This window comes from Mauremys reevesii, linkage group 16 (assembly GCF_016161935.1).
Source record: "Mauremys reevesii isolate NIE-2019 linkage group 16, ASM1616193v1, whole genome shotgun sequence".
In the NCBI taxonomy this organism is placed as follows: Eukaryota; Metazoa; Chordata; order Testudines; family Geoemydidae; genus Mauremys; species Mauremys reevesii.
The window spans coordinates 40,597,961-40,614,438 of NC_052638.1; the positions used below are offsets into that span (position 1 = coordinate 40,597,961).

A 16,478-nucleotide genomic window follows, 5' to 3' on the forward strand; every position below is an offset into this window, starting at 1 on the left:
CTGGCTAGCAGCCCTTGGGCTGGCACTCGCTTCCTGGTCCGGAGCTTGCAGCTGCCACACAAAGGGTTAACCCTGCCCATCCCCCCACCCCCAGTGCAGTGGGCAGGGTGATATCTGACCTGAGCGCTGTGTAATGGGGACAGCTGCTCTCTCCCCGCTACACTAATATCCCCCATCCCCCCCCCGCCCCCCGCATGCACAGCACATGTGCTGTCACTCAGCCAGACAACAGTTTTATTTTAGCTCCGGACTGGAGAGCTCCACACAAGAGAGTCGCTCCCACTCCGAGCCCTGCGGTCCCTGCCCGAGGCGCTGACACTCCCAGCCCGGGGACCGGCCGGCCGGTCGGGATGGAAAGCTCCTGCCTTCTCGCCTTCTGCCTCCTGACGCCTCTCTGGGCTCAGGTAAGGGCAGGCAGCGGTCCAGGCGCTGACGTCCATGCCCAGCCCCAGCTCTGCGGCAGGTGGCACCACGCCCTGCGGCAGTGGCCACCGAAGGGAGGTTTATGGAGCTGGTCTGGCTCACAGGTCTATGGGGCTTCCGTGGCTTGGGGTCCAACCACAGCATCACCCCCAGGGGCGCTGGGTGCTTGGTAGTCTCCAGGCCCCCAGCTCAGCCCCTGCATGGCGAGACTGTGAGGGGTTTAAACCAGGCCCGTGTGGAAGGGAGTCCCACAGGCTCTGGAGGGGCCTGAGGGGAAATAATCTGCCCAAAGACCACGCTCAGCCCAGAGCCCTGCTCCCAGAGCCTGGGGGGAGGAGGCGGGGGGACAGACAGCTGTCCCGGCTCATGGAGCCCAGGGCTGAGGAGAGCAGAGCACAGAAGACAGGGTCGGGGCCCAGAACAGAAACCCTGTTGACCAGGAGTCCTAGTCTGGAGCTCAGGTGGAGCAGGAGCAGCACCTCTGCCCATGGCCAGCCTGAGAGGAGACGGGGCGGCTCACCCCGCTGTGCCAGTTCTCTAGGGACTCCTGGCATCCCCATCCTGTGTACGGGTGGGGGTGGGGTGCCCCCATATGGGGAAGGGATTGAATGCACTGGATATATTGCATGCGGGGGGGGCACTCCGGGTGCCACCTCCCTGGGAAATGCAGCTGCTGGAGATTTTGGGGGTGGGAGGAGGCTGCAGCAGTTCTTGTGCAGTTGATGCTGTTGTGAAACCATATCTGTGCAAAGGGGCTTTCAAGGTGTCACGCCTCCAGGTGCAGGTCTGCTGCCCTCCCCATGCAGTGACAGAGTGTCCTTAACCCTAGTGTCCAGGGTCTCATATTGGGGGCCCTCACCACAGTGTCTGGGCATCTCTGACAGGTGGGAGCCCTCCTTCCCTGGGCGCATTCCCCCCTGTAGTGTTAGCTGTTGTGTGTTCAGTGCCTGGGGCTTTGGGGTTCTGGAAGGAGCCCTCAGTTCCTGCTGTGTGTGTGTGTGTGTGTGTGTGCTACTAATTGTGCCCAGGTGCACCAGTAATAGCCCAGGACCCCATGGTGCCAGGCGCTGTACATTATTAGGTGTATTATGGTAATGCCCAGGACCCCATGGCCCCAGGCGCTGTATGTTATTAGGTGTATTACGGTAGTGCCCAGGGCTCTGTGGTGCCACGTACGGTAGGTTATTAGGTGTATTACAGTAATGCCCAGGACCCTGTGGTGCCAGGCGCTGTACGTTATTAGGTGTATTACGGTAGTGCCCAGGACCCTGTGGTGCCAGGCGCTGTACAAACGCAGACCAAGACAGTCCTGGCCCCACAGAGCACAGTGGTTTGTGGTGCACCAGCCCTGAGACACTGGGGCTCCTCTCCAGGCAGGACACCGCTGGGAAAGGGCCTTTGACACAGGGCTTAAAGAGCAATTAACCCCCTCTCAGAATCCTGCTGCGCCTCCAGGCCCCAGCATCCCGCAGCGTGCCCCCAACTCCCTCTCACCCCACTCCAGCCTGGCTTCCCTTTCCTTCGGCTAACGGGGCTGGGAGCAGTTCCGCAGCTGGGAGAAGGGGCAGTGCCCTGGTGATGGACAGGCAGGTGGGCCGACAGCTGGCGGGAGCACTCCCTCCCGGCCGGCTCCAGTCAGGGTTCCTAGTCAAAACAAGGCCCCCCCTCCCCGCCCCTCCTCAGGGAATGGCAGCTGGGCCAAAGCAGAGCTGAGGGAACTGTATAAGCTGAGCCGGGCACTTGGCACCACATGGCCCCGCTGCACAGCTCCTGATCCCCGGCTGGGCGCACACCCAGGAAGCAGGAGTGGGCACGGCAGAGCCACCAGGAGCCTGCTAGCCCCACCCCTGGCCTGAGCGGAGAGCATGGTGCCAGCATGCCTGGCCCATCAGAGCGTCACCTACACACACGCCTGCAGCCGGTCACCTCGGCCACAGCGACAGCCATGCGCTGTGCGTTCCCACGTGCAGATAGTCACCGTCACCTTGCCACACGCACACTGTGACATAGTCTATCCGTGCGCACACGCCCATATGGCCAAATCTCTCAGTAGCACCCAGGCAGCACCACTGCGCTCATGAGGGGTTCCTGTGCTGCACACGCATGTGCACAGAGGAACCATGGCAGGAGGGCTTTGGCTGTCTGGGAGAGGCGTCTGTCTGCTGTGGGGATCTGGTGGGGCGCCACGAGGATCTGGTAGAACCGGGAAGGGTCTGGTAGACCTGGCGGGTCTGTTGGAACCAGGGAGGATCTGGTAGACCTGTGGGAGGGGAGGGCTGGTGAAGCCATGGGGATCTGGTGGAGCCGCAGGGATCATGGCAGGTTGCTAGCAGTTGTTCCAGAAATGTAACCAAGAGCGTTTTCCAAAGCTGATTCCTGCTGAGCCAGGTCTGGGGCAGGGCTGTGCCGGATGGAGGTGGGGCAGGAGCTGCTGGCTAAGCCCCGCAGGTCCCCGCAGAGGGGAAGGAGCAGGCGCACTCTGACCCCCAGCAGCGGGGAAAGTGCACCATAGAGCGGGAGGGAGACGCCATTCCCGCCCAGCCCATCCTGGTGGGTGCCGGCCAGAGGGTGGTGCCGGGGCTGGCAAAGGGGAGGAGGGTTTGGGGAGGCTGGAGAAGAGGGCCAGTGAAGACTGACACCCCCTGTCCAACCATGTGCCAGCGACCAGCGTCTCCTCCTGCTCTGGGACACCACACCCCTGACACAAGGTGCTTCCAGAGTCTGCTCAGACCACAGACCCCCGCCCCAGGTAGGGGGTGGCCCAGCCCCATAGCAGTGGGTGCGTCATGCTGCCCAGCTGGGTCACGCAACAGCCAGGGGATCAGTGACAGGTGTGAAATGTGAAAAAGCTGTCGGCGGGGCCCCACACAGCCTGGCTGCCGCCCCTCAATCCCGACCCGGGCTCCCCTCCACCTGTCCCAGGCCCCAGCTCCCCCTACACCCAGCGCTGCCGATGCCCCTCAGCCGATGCCCCCCCCAGACCGAGTTTTGGGACTAAGCTGAACTGCCCAGTCAGTGAGGCCCGACACAGCCAGCCCAGCGTTAACCCCTTCCTCTCCTGCAGCCACCATGACAGGAGGTCTCTCTGGGCATGTCTACACCACGATGCACACCCATGGCTGGCCCTCCCGCTCCGCGGGGACCCAGAGCCTGGCCTCCAGCCCAGGCCCTAATGTCTGCACAGCAATTGTGTAGCCCCTGCAGCCTGAGCCCGTTGGCCCGGGCCAGCCGTGGGTGTTTTACTGCCGTGTAGACAGACCCTATATCTCCAGTGGGGGGGAGGGGGCAGGCAAATGGCCCCAGAGTCAGCCCAAGCCTGCAGAGAGTGACCCTGTATCGGGGAGTCCCTGCTTCTTCCTGGCAGGACGGTGAGCCTGGCCCAGCTGCCGTGTCCCCGCTGCAGCCACGGGGACAGTGATGGCAGCTATTTATACACCCCCAGGCATAGGGCCCCTCGGGAGAGCTGAGGCCATTCCCAGCATTCCTCCAGGCTGCCGTCCCGGGAGCGGCGGCGCTGTGGGAGCCAGGCTTGTGCCCTGGCAGAGCTGGGCCGTTCCCAGGGGCTGGGCTCTGCATTCAGGCAAGACGGTACCCAGTGCACTCACCGCACAGCCAGCCTGCTGCCCCATCCCTCCAGCTCCCTCGGGCAGGGGGCAGTGGGCTGCCAGCCACCCGCCTCGCTGCCTCGCATGGTGCGGGGCCCGGAGCCAGCACAGGCCCCTCGGGCCTCGGCCACTGGCCATGTCCAGCATGCACGGGTGGCTGTGGAGCGGGCCAGGCTAACAGGCTGGGGACGATGGGTGTGCAGGGCCGGGTATGAGTGTGCGACGGGGCGGGAGTGTCTCCGTGGGAGGGGGGTCCATGCAGCTTGTGGTTATAGCCAGTGTGGGGCTGTGTTTGCCCAGCTGTCCCACTGGAATCCCAAGCTGGGCCCAAACAGGCCTGAGCGGGGAGCGTGTGTGGCTGCTATTTGGAAGGGTCAAAGGTCAAATTCATGCTAGCTCTAAAAATGGCTGCTCTGAGCAAGGAACTGAATTATTGGGGGGGGGGGGGAACTCCCCTCCCCCTGCTCCCTGCCTTAGTTCCTGGTGAAGGGGCGTTTGGTCTTCGGCGCGTAGAAAAGCAGGTGTGGCCAGGGGAGGGCTCATAGCTAAGGCGGGGGCCAGCAGGGGAGCAGAGATACAGCCAAAGCCCAGCCTCTTGTGTCCTAGTGGCACCGCCCGAGGTGCTGACCCCGCCAGCCACCCCCGCCAGCATGCCCCCCCCCCCAGTACAAAGGCAGGGCGTGGGGCAGGCCCAGGACTCCAAGACGCCCCCCGGAGCTCAGTGACGCAGCCTGGGAAGGTGGGAGCCAGGGAGGGATGGGGCCCTGAGGGCGGGTGGTGGCCATCTTAGGGTGTCCCTGAGATGGGTGGCTGGGGGCGTTCTGGTTCATGGTGCTGCATCTCCAAGTTGGGTCCCTCTGCTGTTGCTGGGAGAAACATCCCCAGCCTGTGTGTTCCCTCCATTGCTCCTGGATTTCAGTACCTACCGTGCAGAGCCGTAGGGTCGCCTGTTCAGTCCCTTGTCTGTGCACCACACGCCCAAGTGTCCCCACGCTCACTGCCATGGCGGGCTAATCCCCAGTGATCTGCAAGTGCCCAGGCACGTCCCACAGGTGTGTGCAGTCACGGCCAGGCCCAGTCCAACACTGACGCCAATAGGAGACCCTGTGGGCATCCTACTGAGCCCTAAACGGGTGCCATGGGACTCTGCAAAGCTGCCCCACCTCCGTCATGCCCCCCTGCCAGGAAACACGGCCCAACCTCCTTGGCCTGTGGGCGTCGAACCTCCAGCGGGTTATAACATGGCATGTTGGCAACAACACACAGGAGACGTGCGATGGCTTTGGGCCCCTCTCTGGTGCATAAGCCCCAAGGACGGAGGCGACTGGGTCCTTCCCCCCGCCCCGTGTCTGTGCTGCGAGGAGCAGGCCAGCTCCCAGAGGAGCAGAACCCAGTGTGTTTAGCAGCTCCTCTGGAGAGAGGCTCTCCCTGCCCGGTGCCTGGCCATGGCCTGCAGCGGCGTTGGGGCTGGGAGCCAAGGGACTTGGCCCTGGCTCCGTGGCTTCTCTGTGACCCCGGGAACTGTGGTTGCAGCGTCTCAGTTGTGCGATTCTCCCAGGCTGAGGGAATGTGTGAGTGGGCTCCTGGCCAGCAGCTGCCTGGCGTGCCCCAGCACACCCCGCCTGCTCCAGCTGGGTGGGTACTCAGAGAGCACCCCCAGGCCCACTGCGGTGGCTCAGTCAGCCTGTCGTGGGGAAGGGCCTGGGCAGCCATTCAGTGTCTCCAGCGCTGGGGGCAGCCCAGGCTCTGTTCGGCTGCAGCCCTGGGTGGGCTCACCGCAGGATGGGGGCAGGCAGGAACTGCTGCCAGGTGCCAGCCTGGGAGCTCTGGGGACCAGGCCACCCACAGGACAGGCCCCGACGGCCCTGCCAGAGTGGGCAGCTCTGGAGCGGAATCAGTCGGCACCTCCCTCGAGGCCTGGACTGGCCCATCGGGTTGGATGGACGCTGGCTCACGAGGAACCGAGCTCGCACTGCCCCCGTCATGCCACACAGCACCCCCCTCACCTGCGGGTAAGAGTGTCTGGCACGGCCAGCTTGGCCTGCAATGGGATAGCCGAGGGTGGGGGGCGGCCCCGCAGCCCTGAGCCAGCCGGGCCCCAGAACGCACCGCCAACAGCCCGACCCTGCTCGGCGTGGGAGCAGCACCCTGCATGGACAGCGCGTTGGGGGCAGTACGCCTGCTGGTTATTACGTGCCGTACGGTAGCACCAGCCAGGGCTTGGCCCCGCCCTTGCTGGCCGTCTCTGTATCCCCAGCCTGCTTTCGATGCGTTTGAGCTGGAGCTCGGCTGGTGCTTGCATTACAGCAGTGCTTAGCGAGCCACAGGGGCTGGAGGAGCCGGGAGTCCATTGGGCTCCCGTTAGACCTGCTCCGAGGGAGGCCTCACCCCAGCCCCTGGCAGCTGCCACTGAGCCCCGGGCAGGGTGGGGTCCATTGCACTGCACACACAGACCCTGGCTGGGGGGCTCTCGTGGGAGAGGTGATTGAGTCAGTGAGCATAGCTCGTCTCAGGGCGTTCGGGAGACGGGTCCCTTGGGACAAGCTGCTTTCTTGCCAGGGGGACGTCCTCTCTTTAACACACCCCCCCGGTGCTGCGGGGTCTGGGGGTGGCAATGGTGGGACGGTGGCTTTTCTGGGGCACTGGGACGCGCAGTGCTCCCAAGCTGTGGCTGGCGGTGGGAAACGGGGCAGTGTGACCCCAGCCGCTGTGACTCACGTGTCCAGCCCCACCTGGCTTTGCCCAGAACAACAAGAGCCTCAGATGCAACTTTTTTACCAAAAATGGGCTTAGAATGGGAGGAATGAGTCAGTGAAGCAGCAAAAGGCTTCCCTGGGTCTTAAATGCCATGGTAGCAGGGCCAGCAGCCGCCACTACCAGGGAGCAGCGCCTCAGGAATGCAGGGCCTCTGCAGGGCATCGCGAGGCTCAGGACTGGACTAGCTGGGGAAGGGTGGCTGCGAGTTAGGGCTGAGGGGGGCATGGGCTGGATTAACAGGGGCTGTGGGTCAGGGCTGAGGGGCATTGGCAGAGTTGAGGAGCACGGGACTGGGATAACGGGGGTTGGGATAACAGGGGCTGTGGATCAGGGCTGAGGGGTATTGGCAGAGTTGAGGGGCACGAGACTGGGATAATGGGGGGCTGCGGATCATGACTATGGGGCATTGGCAGAGTTGGGGGGCACGGGACTGGGATAACGGGGGCTATGGATCAGGACTGAGGGGCATTGGCAGAGTTGGGGGGCACGGGACTGGGATAACGGGGGCTATGGATCAGGACTGAGGGGCATTGGCAGAGTTGGGGGGCACGGGACTGGGATAATGGGGGCTGCGGATCAGGACTGAGGGGCATTGGCCGAGTTGGGGGGCACGGGACTGGGATAATGGGGGCTATGGGTCAGGACTGAGGGGCATTGGCCGAGTTGGGGGGCATGGGACTGGGATAATGGGGGCTATGGATCAGGACTGAGGGGCATTGGCAGAGTTGGGGGGCACGGAACTGGGATAACGGGGCTATGGATCAGGAGTGAGGGGCACCAGCAGAGCTGAAAGGGGGGATTCTGTCCAGCATCTGACTCTCCAGTGCTGTTTGTTCTTTCTCTTCCCTCAACTTTGTTAAAGCCCCATGGGGGTGGGTGGGGTCCAGTCAGGAACAGTGAATCCTCAGCAAATACCTGTATGGGGGGGTTCCCATATCCTGCCCGCCCCAAGGGGGGGCTCTGAGTTGCCAAGGCAGCAGAGCGCAGGCCCCATTGCCCCAAGTGGGGGAAGGGAGCCGGAGGTTGCTCCCAGGCTCCGTGCTGAGGGCCCCCTGAATTCCACTCGCCTTTAGATTTATTTGAATTCTGTGCTTAAACCCCCGGGTTAAGCCCCGAGGTCGCCCGCAGCTGCCTGCGATCCTGGCAGCGTGTTCCCAGCACACACCCAGGCACTTGCCTCTATTTATAGCCAGCAGGACTGACGCTGTGTGTGCCCTCCCCGCCCTGGCGTCCCCTGGGGCCTGTGGGAACCCAAGATCGGTGTGTTCCCTCTTCCGCCCAGCTGAGCAACGGGGCCCCCGGTGAGCAGACAGCAAATATGAAAAGTCGGGTCAGCGGGTGGGGGGGGGGAAGAGGAGCCTATATAAGAAAAAGACCCAAAAATCGGGACTGTCCCTATAAAATCGGGACATGTGGTCACCCGACCCCGAGTCTGGCTGGAGCAGGAGCCATTCGCTTCAGCCCAAGAAATGAGCCGTGGGGGTCTCAGTCTGGTGCTGTGATGTGCGGGCGACCAGTCCTTGTGGGCACTGGGCACCCAGAACAGCACCCACCGCTGCCTCATCGCAGCAACCCCACCCACACTGGCCTGGGCACGCGCGCACACACACACACACACACACACACACACACAGAGAAACCTGCAACACACACACATCACACACCAGCGCTCTCACACACACACACTCTCTCTCTCTCTCTCTCTCTCTCTCTCTCACACACACACACACACACACACACACACAGCATGCAGTTCACATTCTACATACATGCAGTGCCCAGTCACACACCTGCCCAGAATTCCTGCTACACTTGTCTGGGGGCAGTACACACCCAAGCAGGGTGCAGCCTGCATGGCGCGTGTGCAAGGAGCACACCCATCATGCTCATGTGCAACAGACCCAGCGAGGCCCCCTGCAGGCAGCTCACAAATTCCCCACCAAGAGCATCATTTGCTTATGACAAGGGACGCTTCAGCCGCCAGAGGCGCTGTCTGCCCACGTGCCTGTGCCACGCATGCCCCTCAATCAGCATCACTAGGTGCTGCCAGGGCCTTGGGCTGCAGGCTCCTGGGTCGGGGGGACTGAGGCCAGAGTCCGGCCCCGATCACATCTCCTCTCTTTGCTATTCCCCTGTTGCCCTGTGAGAGCCGGAGAAAGCCCCCTCCTCCAGCCCCCATCCTTCCTGAAACCCAAAGGGCCCCTCCAGACCCCTCCACCTCCCACAGGCCCACGCAGCTGCTCCCTGAAGCCCCACCACAAAGGGCTCTTGTGTTTCCAGAGATGCATGGCTGTGATGTCTCGGCAGCAGCTGCTCTAGATTCTGCCACTCGTCTCCTGCCTGGACGGTGGTTTCAGCCTGGACACAGGGGTCAGGGGCTGAGCTGGATGCTGACACCGAGGACAGGCTGGGGGCGGCAGGTGGCGCAGGTGCCAGCTTCCTCTGGGCCCTAGGGATGTTCAAATCCCCCCCCCCACTCCATTCCACATCTTCCCACCCCGGCTCCCACCCCAGGCCCCTGCTCCCACCCCACCCCTTCCCCAAACCCTGCCCCGCCTCTTCCCACCCCCACCCCACCCCACCTGCTTCCACCCAATTCCACCCCCTCCCCAAAGCACGTCTCATCCCTGCTCCTCCCCTCCCCCCCCCACAGCGACTCCTGCACGCCACGAAACAGCTGATCGCGGTGGGCGGGAGGTACAGGGCAGGGAGGGAGGGGATCTTGGCTGCCCGTGGGTGCTAAACTCCTGTTAATTTTTTTCCCTGGGTGCTCTATGGCAGGCAGGGGCGGCTCTAGAAAATAGGCTGCCCCAGGCAGCGCGGTGTGCTGCGCCGCCCTTCCTCGGTCCCCTCTTCCCGCGGCTCCGGTTGAGCTCCCGCGGCAGGTCCACCGGAGCCCGGGACGAGCGGACCTGCCGCAGGCATGACTGCGGGAGCTCCACCGGAGCCGCGGGAACAGCGGACCTCCCGCGGGCACGGCTGCGGACGGTTCGCGGGTCCGGCGGCTCCGCTTGAGCTGCCGCAGTCATGCCTGCGGGAGGTCCAGCCGAGCCGCGGGACGAGCGCCCCCTCCGCAGTCATGCCTGCGGCAGGTCCGGTCCTCCGCGGCTCCGGTGGACCTCCCGCAGGCATGACTGCGGCAGGTCCACCGGCCCAGCCTGCCGCCCCCTAGATTTGGCCGCCCTAGGCAACAGCTTGGTTTGCTGGTGCCTAGAGCCGCCCCTGATGGCAGGTGGTGGGGGGAGGAGAGACTCTCTGGGCTGGGGTAATGGGCTCTGTGAGGGGTGTCTCGTGGTGCACGTGACTACATCTGTGTGCAGGCGTGTGGGAGTGCACGTGTGACTGTGGCCGTTTGTGCACAGGGCGCGTAGCGGTGCACAGGGGTCACTGGCGTGTGCTCGTGTAGCAGGTATGGGCTGGCTAGGGCGCTTGCTTAGACACCCCAGTCCTGTCCATCATAAGATCCTTTCATGCTCTGCCAGGTATGACAGAGGTGCCTTTACAATACAATCTTTGACCAACAGCGCCACCTAGTGGCTGGACAGTGTTCGAGTTTAGCATTCCATGACTTCTCCCCCTTTAAGTGCTACATTCCCGCCATTATTTCCCAATATCAGGCTGTCTTTGCAGCCTGCGTGTAGCTGGCTGGTCGGTGTCTCTGAACCACACTGGTTTGCTAATGACCCGACCCGAACGCGCAACCACTGGACCATCTGGCTGTGCAATGACTCGTGGTCGGCCTGGAATCCTCGGGGTCTCCGTGTTCTGCGTTGACTGGTCTCTCTGGGGGACGAACTGTAGATGTCGTTGGCTTCTGTTCAACTCTCCATTGTCTGTCTCGATTGCACAGGAGCTGGGCACTGCCTTCTGTTTCTTCACAACAGCTAGAGTTGTTCCGCCTTTTCCCCCATCCGATTAGCTATGCACGTGGCCACTAGGGTCCAGACCCAGCAGGTCTCTAACTGACAGATGTCCATTGTAAGAGTGTTCATAAGCTCTTTTAACCTCTTTATTCAATTTGGCCCCAGTCTTCATGTCTGGCCACTTCAGCGATAGAGCCAGTAGTTGCTATTGGTGTGGATCTGTAAGTCAGAGGAGCAAGGAATGGATCTTCCTGCTGTAGGATTTTCTTGGCTGCCTGTACAGCTCTCTCAGCCTCTCCATTCGCTTGTGGGTACTGTGGGCTGCTAGTAATATGATCAAAATCCTATTTCATTCAGACTGACTTAAATGCTGCTGCAGTGGATTGTGGTCCATTGTCCATCACTAGTTGTTCTGAAATATCAAAGTGAGCAAAAGTGCATTTCAGTTTCTCAATAACACTGCAACATGTTATATCTTTCAAGTACATTATTTCTATATAACCAGAAATATAGTCCATGATGACCAAGTAATGACATCGTCTGAATTCACATAAATCTGCAGCTAGTCCCATCCAAGGTCTGGCTGGTTAAGGTGTTGTTATTAAAGGTTCTTCGTGTTGTGCTGGTCTGTTAGCTTGGCAATGGTCACATGCCGATATTTCAGGTACTCACTGATGCCCTGTCACCACACTGACTGGTTGGCCTGTTCATGGCATTAGTTAATCCTTGATGTCCTTCATGGATGAAGTTTCTCCTCCCATTTCATTTGGAATTACAATGCAATTGCCTTTAATCAGGAGTCCATTTGACTCACTTAATTGTCCACTCACGACAAAGTAGTCGCTTATCACATCCTTAGTGTCCTTTAGATTTAGAACTTCCTGAAGTTGCGTGTCTGTTGAGGCTGGCGTAGTCTCTTTCCTGACACTAGTCTATATGTGTCCATAGCATTCATGGACACCTTTACGTCATCTTTGAGCTCACAGGTAGTTGGGTGCGATGCTGGGCTCTGTGACAGAGTGGCTGCTACTACCAGATTTTTCCCAGGAACATATTTAGCAATTGGGCTAAATTGCATGAACCTTATCAATATATGCTGGCATCTCAGCAGTGCTTGATCCAGGTCTTTTCTGCTGATGACGGTAACAAGGCAGTTTATGGTCTATTATCTGTAAACTAATCCAGCCTGCGCAGTATCTGTACAAGTTCCCATATGCCCATACACTTGACAGGCTCCTTTTCAATTAGTGCATGTTGTTTTTCTGCTTCTGTGAGTGTGCGAGAACAAAATGCAACTGGCTTCCACTGAAAGGCCTGATGTTACAACAATGCACAACCCAGCTGTTCACATCCGCACTGACCATTGTGGGTTTGTTCACACTGTAGTACTGAAGAACTGGAGCTGTTCAGTTCATTTCTTTTACCTTTTTGGAAGCAATTTCTTGATTTTTCCCCCATAGCCAAGATGAGTTGGACTTCAACAGTTCATTCAGTGGTTCTGTCACTGTAGAAAGGTCTTGTAGGTGTTGACCCAAGGTAATTTACCATCCCCAGTATACATCTCAGTTCTGGTACATTAGCTGGTGCATTCAATTCTCAAATTGCTGTTACTTTCTCAGGGCTAGGAATGGTTCTGGCCTTATTGTCTGTCCCAAAATCTTGATTTGGAATAGGCGGAAAATGCATTTTTCCTTGTTTAGCTTCAGCTCAGACTAACTGATTAGGCTTAGCATTTCGTTGCGGGTTTTGGTGTATTCTTCCATCCAAGAGCCATCTATCAGAATATCATCCATGAAAACAGCTCCACTTATGTTCAGTAACAGTTCTGCCATCTTTCTCTGGCAAGTCTATGGGACACTGCTGTATCCCATAAAGTAATCTGATAAAGCAAAAATCTCCCGAAGGGTGTGATCAGTGTAGTCCGTTTAGCACTTTATTTGGCTAAAGGAATTTGCCAGAATCCACTTGAGGCATCCAGCTTGGAGAACACTGTAGCTGCTTTCCCTTTGGGGCGGAAGTCGTCCCATGTTATCTTCCACTGCTGCATCATTAAGTCTTTTAAGATCCACATAGGAATCCTGCGAGATGTACTCACAGTGTCTCTAGGGTTATTTGTATTGGATCACCTTTCAAAACACCAATATCAAAAAATATTCTAACACATTCCTCCACCTTTCTCAGTGGGCCCTTCTTGGCTGCCATGCTGCGACTAAGAAGGCTGGAGGCCTGTGGTCCTTCGATCACATACACTCTGAACACATAGCTTTTGTCTTTGTACATTGTTTCAGGGGTGAACTGGCCCATGCAGTTCAGAATCCTTCCAGGGCTAGTCAGATGACTGTCAGGTGACTGCTGCTTTAGAGGGGGACTGTAAATCCCTTCTGAGGGGATTCTGTGACATCAGCTTCTTTAGTCAATTTTAAAGTCAATTGTCTTGCCATGAATAGTCAGCTGCCCTCTCCAGGCAGGCTCTAAGGCATCACAATGGCAGAATCCCAGAAACAATGGCTCTTGATTGTCGGTGAGCCGAGTCAGCTCCCTGAATGCTTTGGTGCTGCAAACAGCTGCAAACAGCCCATATTTCGTGCATGTTTTTACAGCACGGATCTCCGTCCGGCTAGACTTTTCCCACACCTTGCGCATGTGGGCTGGAATTGGTTCCTCTTAGCCTGGGGGTGTCATGGGATTCTAATCGGTATTATACTGTTCAGCCAGTAGGCGGCACTTATTTAAGTTCACCTCGGCCATACCTGGCGGAGCATGAAAGGGCCTTAGGATGAGTATGTGTGGGCTGTACGGTGTGACCAGCCCATCTCTGTTACCGACGGACATGCCAGGGAGGGCTCTCCTTGCCGCAGGGGGCGCACAGCAGTGCCTGTTAGCGCTCATGCTGCGGCTGTTAACAGCTTCTAAGCTAGTTTCTTGTTTTTCACGTTTCGCACGTTGCCCTGGGCCTTGGGTTTCCTGTCTCACGCTGAGGGGGCTTTGCTCTCTGTGGCTAGGTTAAATCCCTCTTCAGTTGTACCTGCTGCACAAGGTTTTAATCGGTTAGCCAGCCTGTTTGGGCTATTTTCAGGTTTTGCATTTCCCAAATCACAGTTTTCAGCTCATGTAAACCAGTTAACATTTTCTCCTGGTCCTTGAGTTTGCTGGGGACAATGTGCTCTGGCGTAACGCCCATTTCTCTGAGGTGCACAGTGTGCGTCTCACATAGCCAGACCCCTTTCCTTGTCGTCTTAGTGACTATCTTCCAACAAGGGCAAAGGATCTAAAGCTATGCCCTGCCTGCTTCCCCATGGCATAAATCAGAGACGATACCCAGATAGCTTCAGTTTCGTTGTGGGGCTGGCTTGTAATGCGAAAGCTTCTTTCCAGTCTGAAGGTTTGTCAAAGCTGCAGGTCTCTGGGACTTAGTGGTTTGCGTATGAGACCCTGCAACCTTTCTCGCTTTGTTCCTTTTGTTTGCAGCCTTGGTTGCTGTTTTCTTTCTGTTCTGAATTTACTTCTGACACCATGTCATGTATTTCTGTGCCGGATATGGACCGGCTACAGAGCCTGCTTATGCACACCAGTCACACGAGCCTTTGGTGCGCTGACAGCTGTGGCTAAGATTAGCTTAAAAGAAAGTCTTTTCACACAGTTCCAGCACCCAGTAGCAGAACAGTACAATGCAGACTAGCGTTCGGTTACAGTACTGCGGCTGTTTGCGTGCACAGCATGTAGGAATGTGTGCGCCCCTTGCAGGGAAATTCCACAATCGGCGCCTAAGAATAGCCAGGGGCTCTTGTGCTGGGGTGTACCTATGGGTGTCTCAAGGATTCTGACAGCCAGTCTGCTGCGTTCTCAGCCAGCGGTGTTGTCGCCTCCGGCAGCCCTTACCTGTCCAAAACAGCGCAGTCCTATGGAGCGGGAGAGAGGGGTCCGCCTCTGCAGAGAGGAAACCCTGGGCGAGGGGAAGCCCCCAGGAGGAACGGGGCATTGCCTGTCACAGACCCCAAACTGGCACAAGGTGCTGCTGCAGCCTTACCCCTGGGAAGAGCCCCCACCACCAGCGCTGGGCGGGGAGCAGGGCTGAGTGCGAGGGTGGGATTGCCTCGCATCCCCATGCTCTGGAGCCATGTGCCCCCTTCACTGCTGGCAGCACAGCCTGAGTGGGGAGGAGACGGACCAGCCTCAACTCAGAGCCTCCCCGCCGCACCCAGCCTGCAGAGCTGGCGTTGGCTCCCGCAGGAGACGGGGCAGCGACCGTCACCTCAGAGAAATCCCAGGGCCATTGGCTCCTCTCTGAGCCCCGGGATCCGAACCGTGGCTATCACTCGTTCCATGCCCTCACCAAATACCCCGGTGGGGCAATGACCGACTGCCACTCCCACTGCTTCCTGCCCAGGAGGGGAGGGCAGGCCGGGGCGGGGAGCCAGCAAGCAGCAGCTGGGGTGACCGGAGGGATGACCTGACCTCAGCCTCTGTCCCAACAGGGCATCAACCTCTCCCAGGGGGAGGCTGGCCTCCCCGCCAGCCCCCTGGTCCTGTATCCGTGGCGACAGCGAGCTGGGCCCAGCAGGGTGAAGAGGGCCTGGGTGATCCCACCCATCAGCGTGTCCGAGAACCACAAGCGCATCCCCCACCTCCTTGTGCAGGTACGTGCTGCCCCAGCCCGGCCTGAGCAGCCTACGGCAGGGGTTGCAATGGCCCAGGGCTCCAGAGCTCCAGAGCTAGGCTGGGTAGGGTGCGGGCCAGGCTCCCCCCACTCGGCCCGGCAAGGGCAGCTCTGGGGCATCAGACATGGGGAGGACAGAGGCAGAAAAATGTAGACAGGGCTTCTTCTCACCTCAGGGGTCACCCAGCATCCAGGCTATAGGGGCAGGGATGTAGGTTGGCCCTCACTCCTGGGCTGTGCCCTCCCAAAATCGTGTCAGACACACACCCAGCCCTCCCATCATGTACACACACACCTACAACTGCACACACACCCCACCACCATTCACATGCAGCCACCATCACACACACACACACACACGCATCCACATCCATCCACCATCACACACACACACACATCCCCCATTCACACGCAGCCACCATCCACCATCACACACACATGCATCCCCCCCAATCCACCATCACACACACACGCATCCACTACTCACATCCACCTCCACACACCATCACATATGGACAATCATTGCATGCATACACACCCATTCACCATTTCACACACACCCATCCACCTTTGCACAGGCACACATCCACTCTCTCCCACACTTCCACTACCACACACACATGCACTATTGCAGGTGCACACACCCATTCCCCATATCACAAACACACCCATTCCCACTCCCTCCCAGACTTACACACACACACGCTGAGTCACGCCCTCACCCAGCCTGAGCCCGCCTTCCGGTGATGTGCTGGGCATCCCTGGCTGCTGGTAACGCCTTGCGGCTGGGTGGCTCAGGGGACGATCCAGGCAGCCGCCCACCCCTAGACCTCTTGCTCCCAGGATGGCTGGGCCTGCACTCGTCCCAGGGGGCCTGGCTGGGGATGGGTGAGGGGCGAGAGGTTGCCAGCCCTGTGGGTTTATTTTCACACATCTCTCTGGCAGATCAAGTCGGATAAGCAGCTGCCTGGGGGCGTCATCTACAGCATCAAGGGGCCAGGTGTGGATGAGGAACCCCTGGGCATCTTCTCCATTGACAAGCTGAGCGGGAAGGTCTTCCTCAACACCATGCTGGACCGGGAGAAGAACGACCGCTTCCGGGTAAGGGCCCCTCCCTGCACGCAGCTCGGCCTCCTCTGCTTTTGCTGCTGTGTGACACACACACACACACAC

General features: G+C 59.2%; 1 protein-coding gene across 2 annotated transcripts in view; it reads left to right on the forward strand.

The window, feature by feature from the left end:
- The first annotated feature begins 282 nt into the window (after positions 1-282).
- Positions 283-16,478, forward strand: part of CDH15 (cadherin 15) — a 30,810-nt gene continuing 14,614 nt past the window's right edge. The window contains exons 1-3 of one of the 2 annotated variants that reach the window (XM_039503309.1): positions 283-404; positions 15,109-15,285; positions 16,251-16,406. In XM_039503309.1, the coding sequence (XP_039359243.1) occupies positions 351-404; positions 15,109-15,285; positions 16,251-16,406 (387 nt within the window). In that variant the 5' untranslated portion in view covers positions 283-350. The remainder of the gene's footprint in view (positions 405-15,108; positions 15,286-16,250; positions 16,407-16,478) is intronic. The other variant, XM_039503310.1, reaches the window with a different exon arrangement.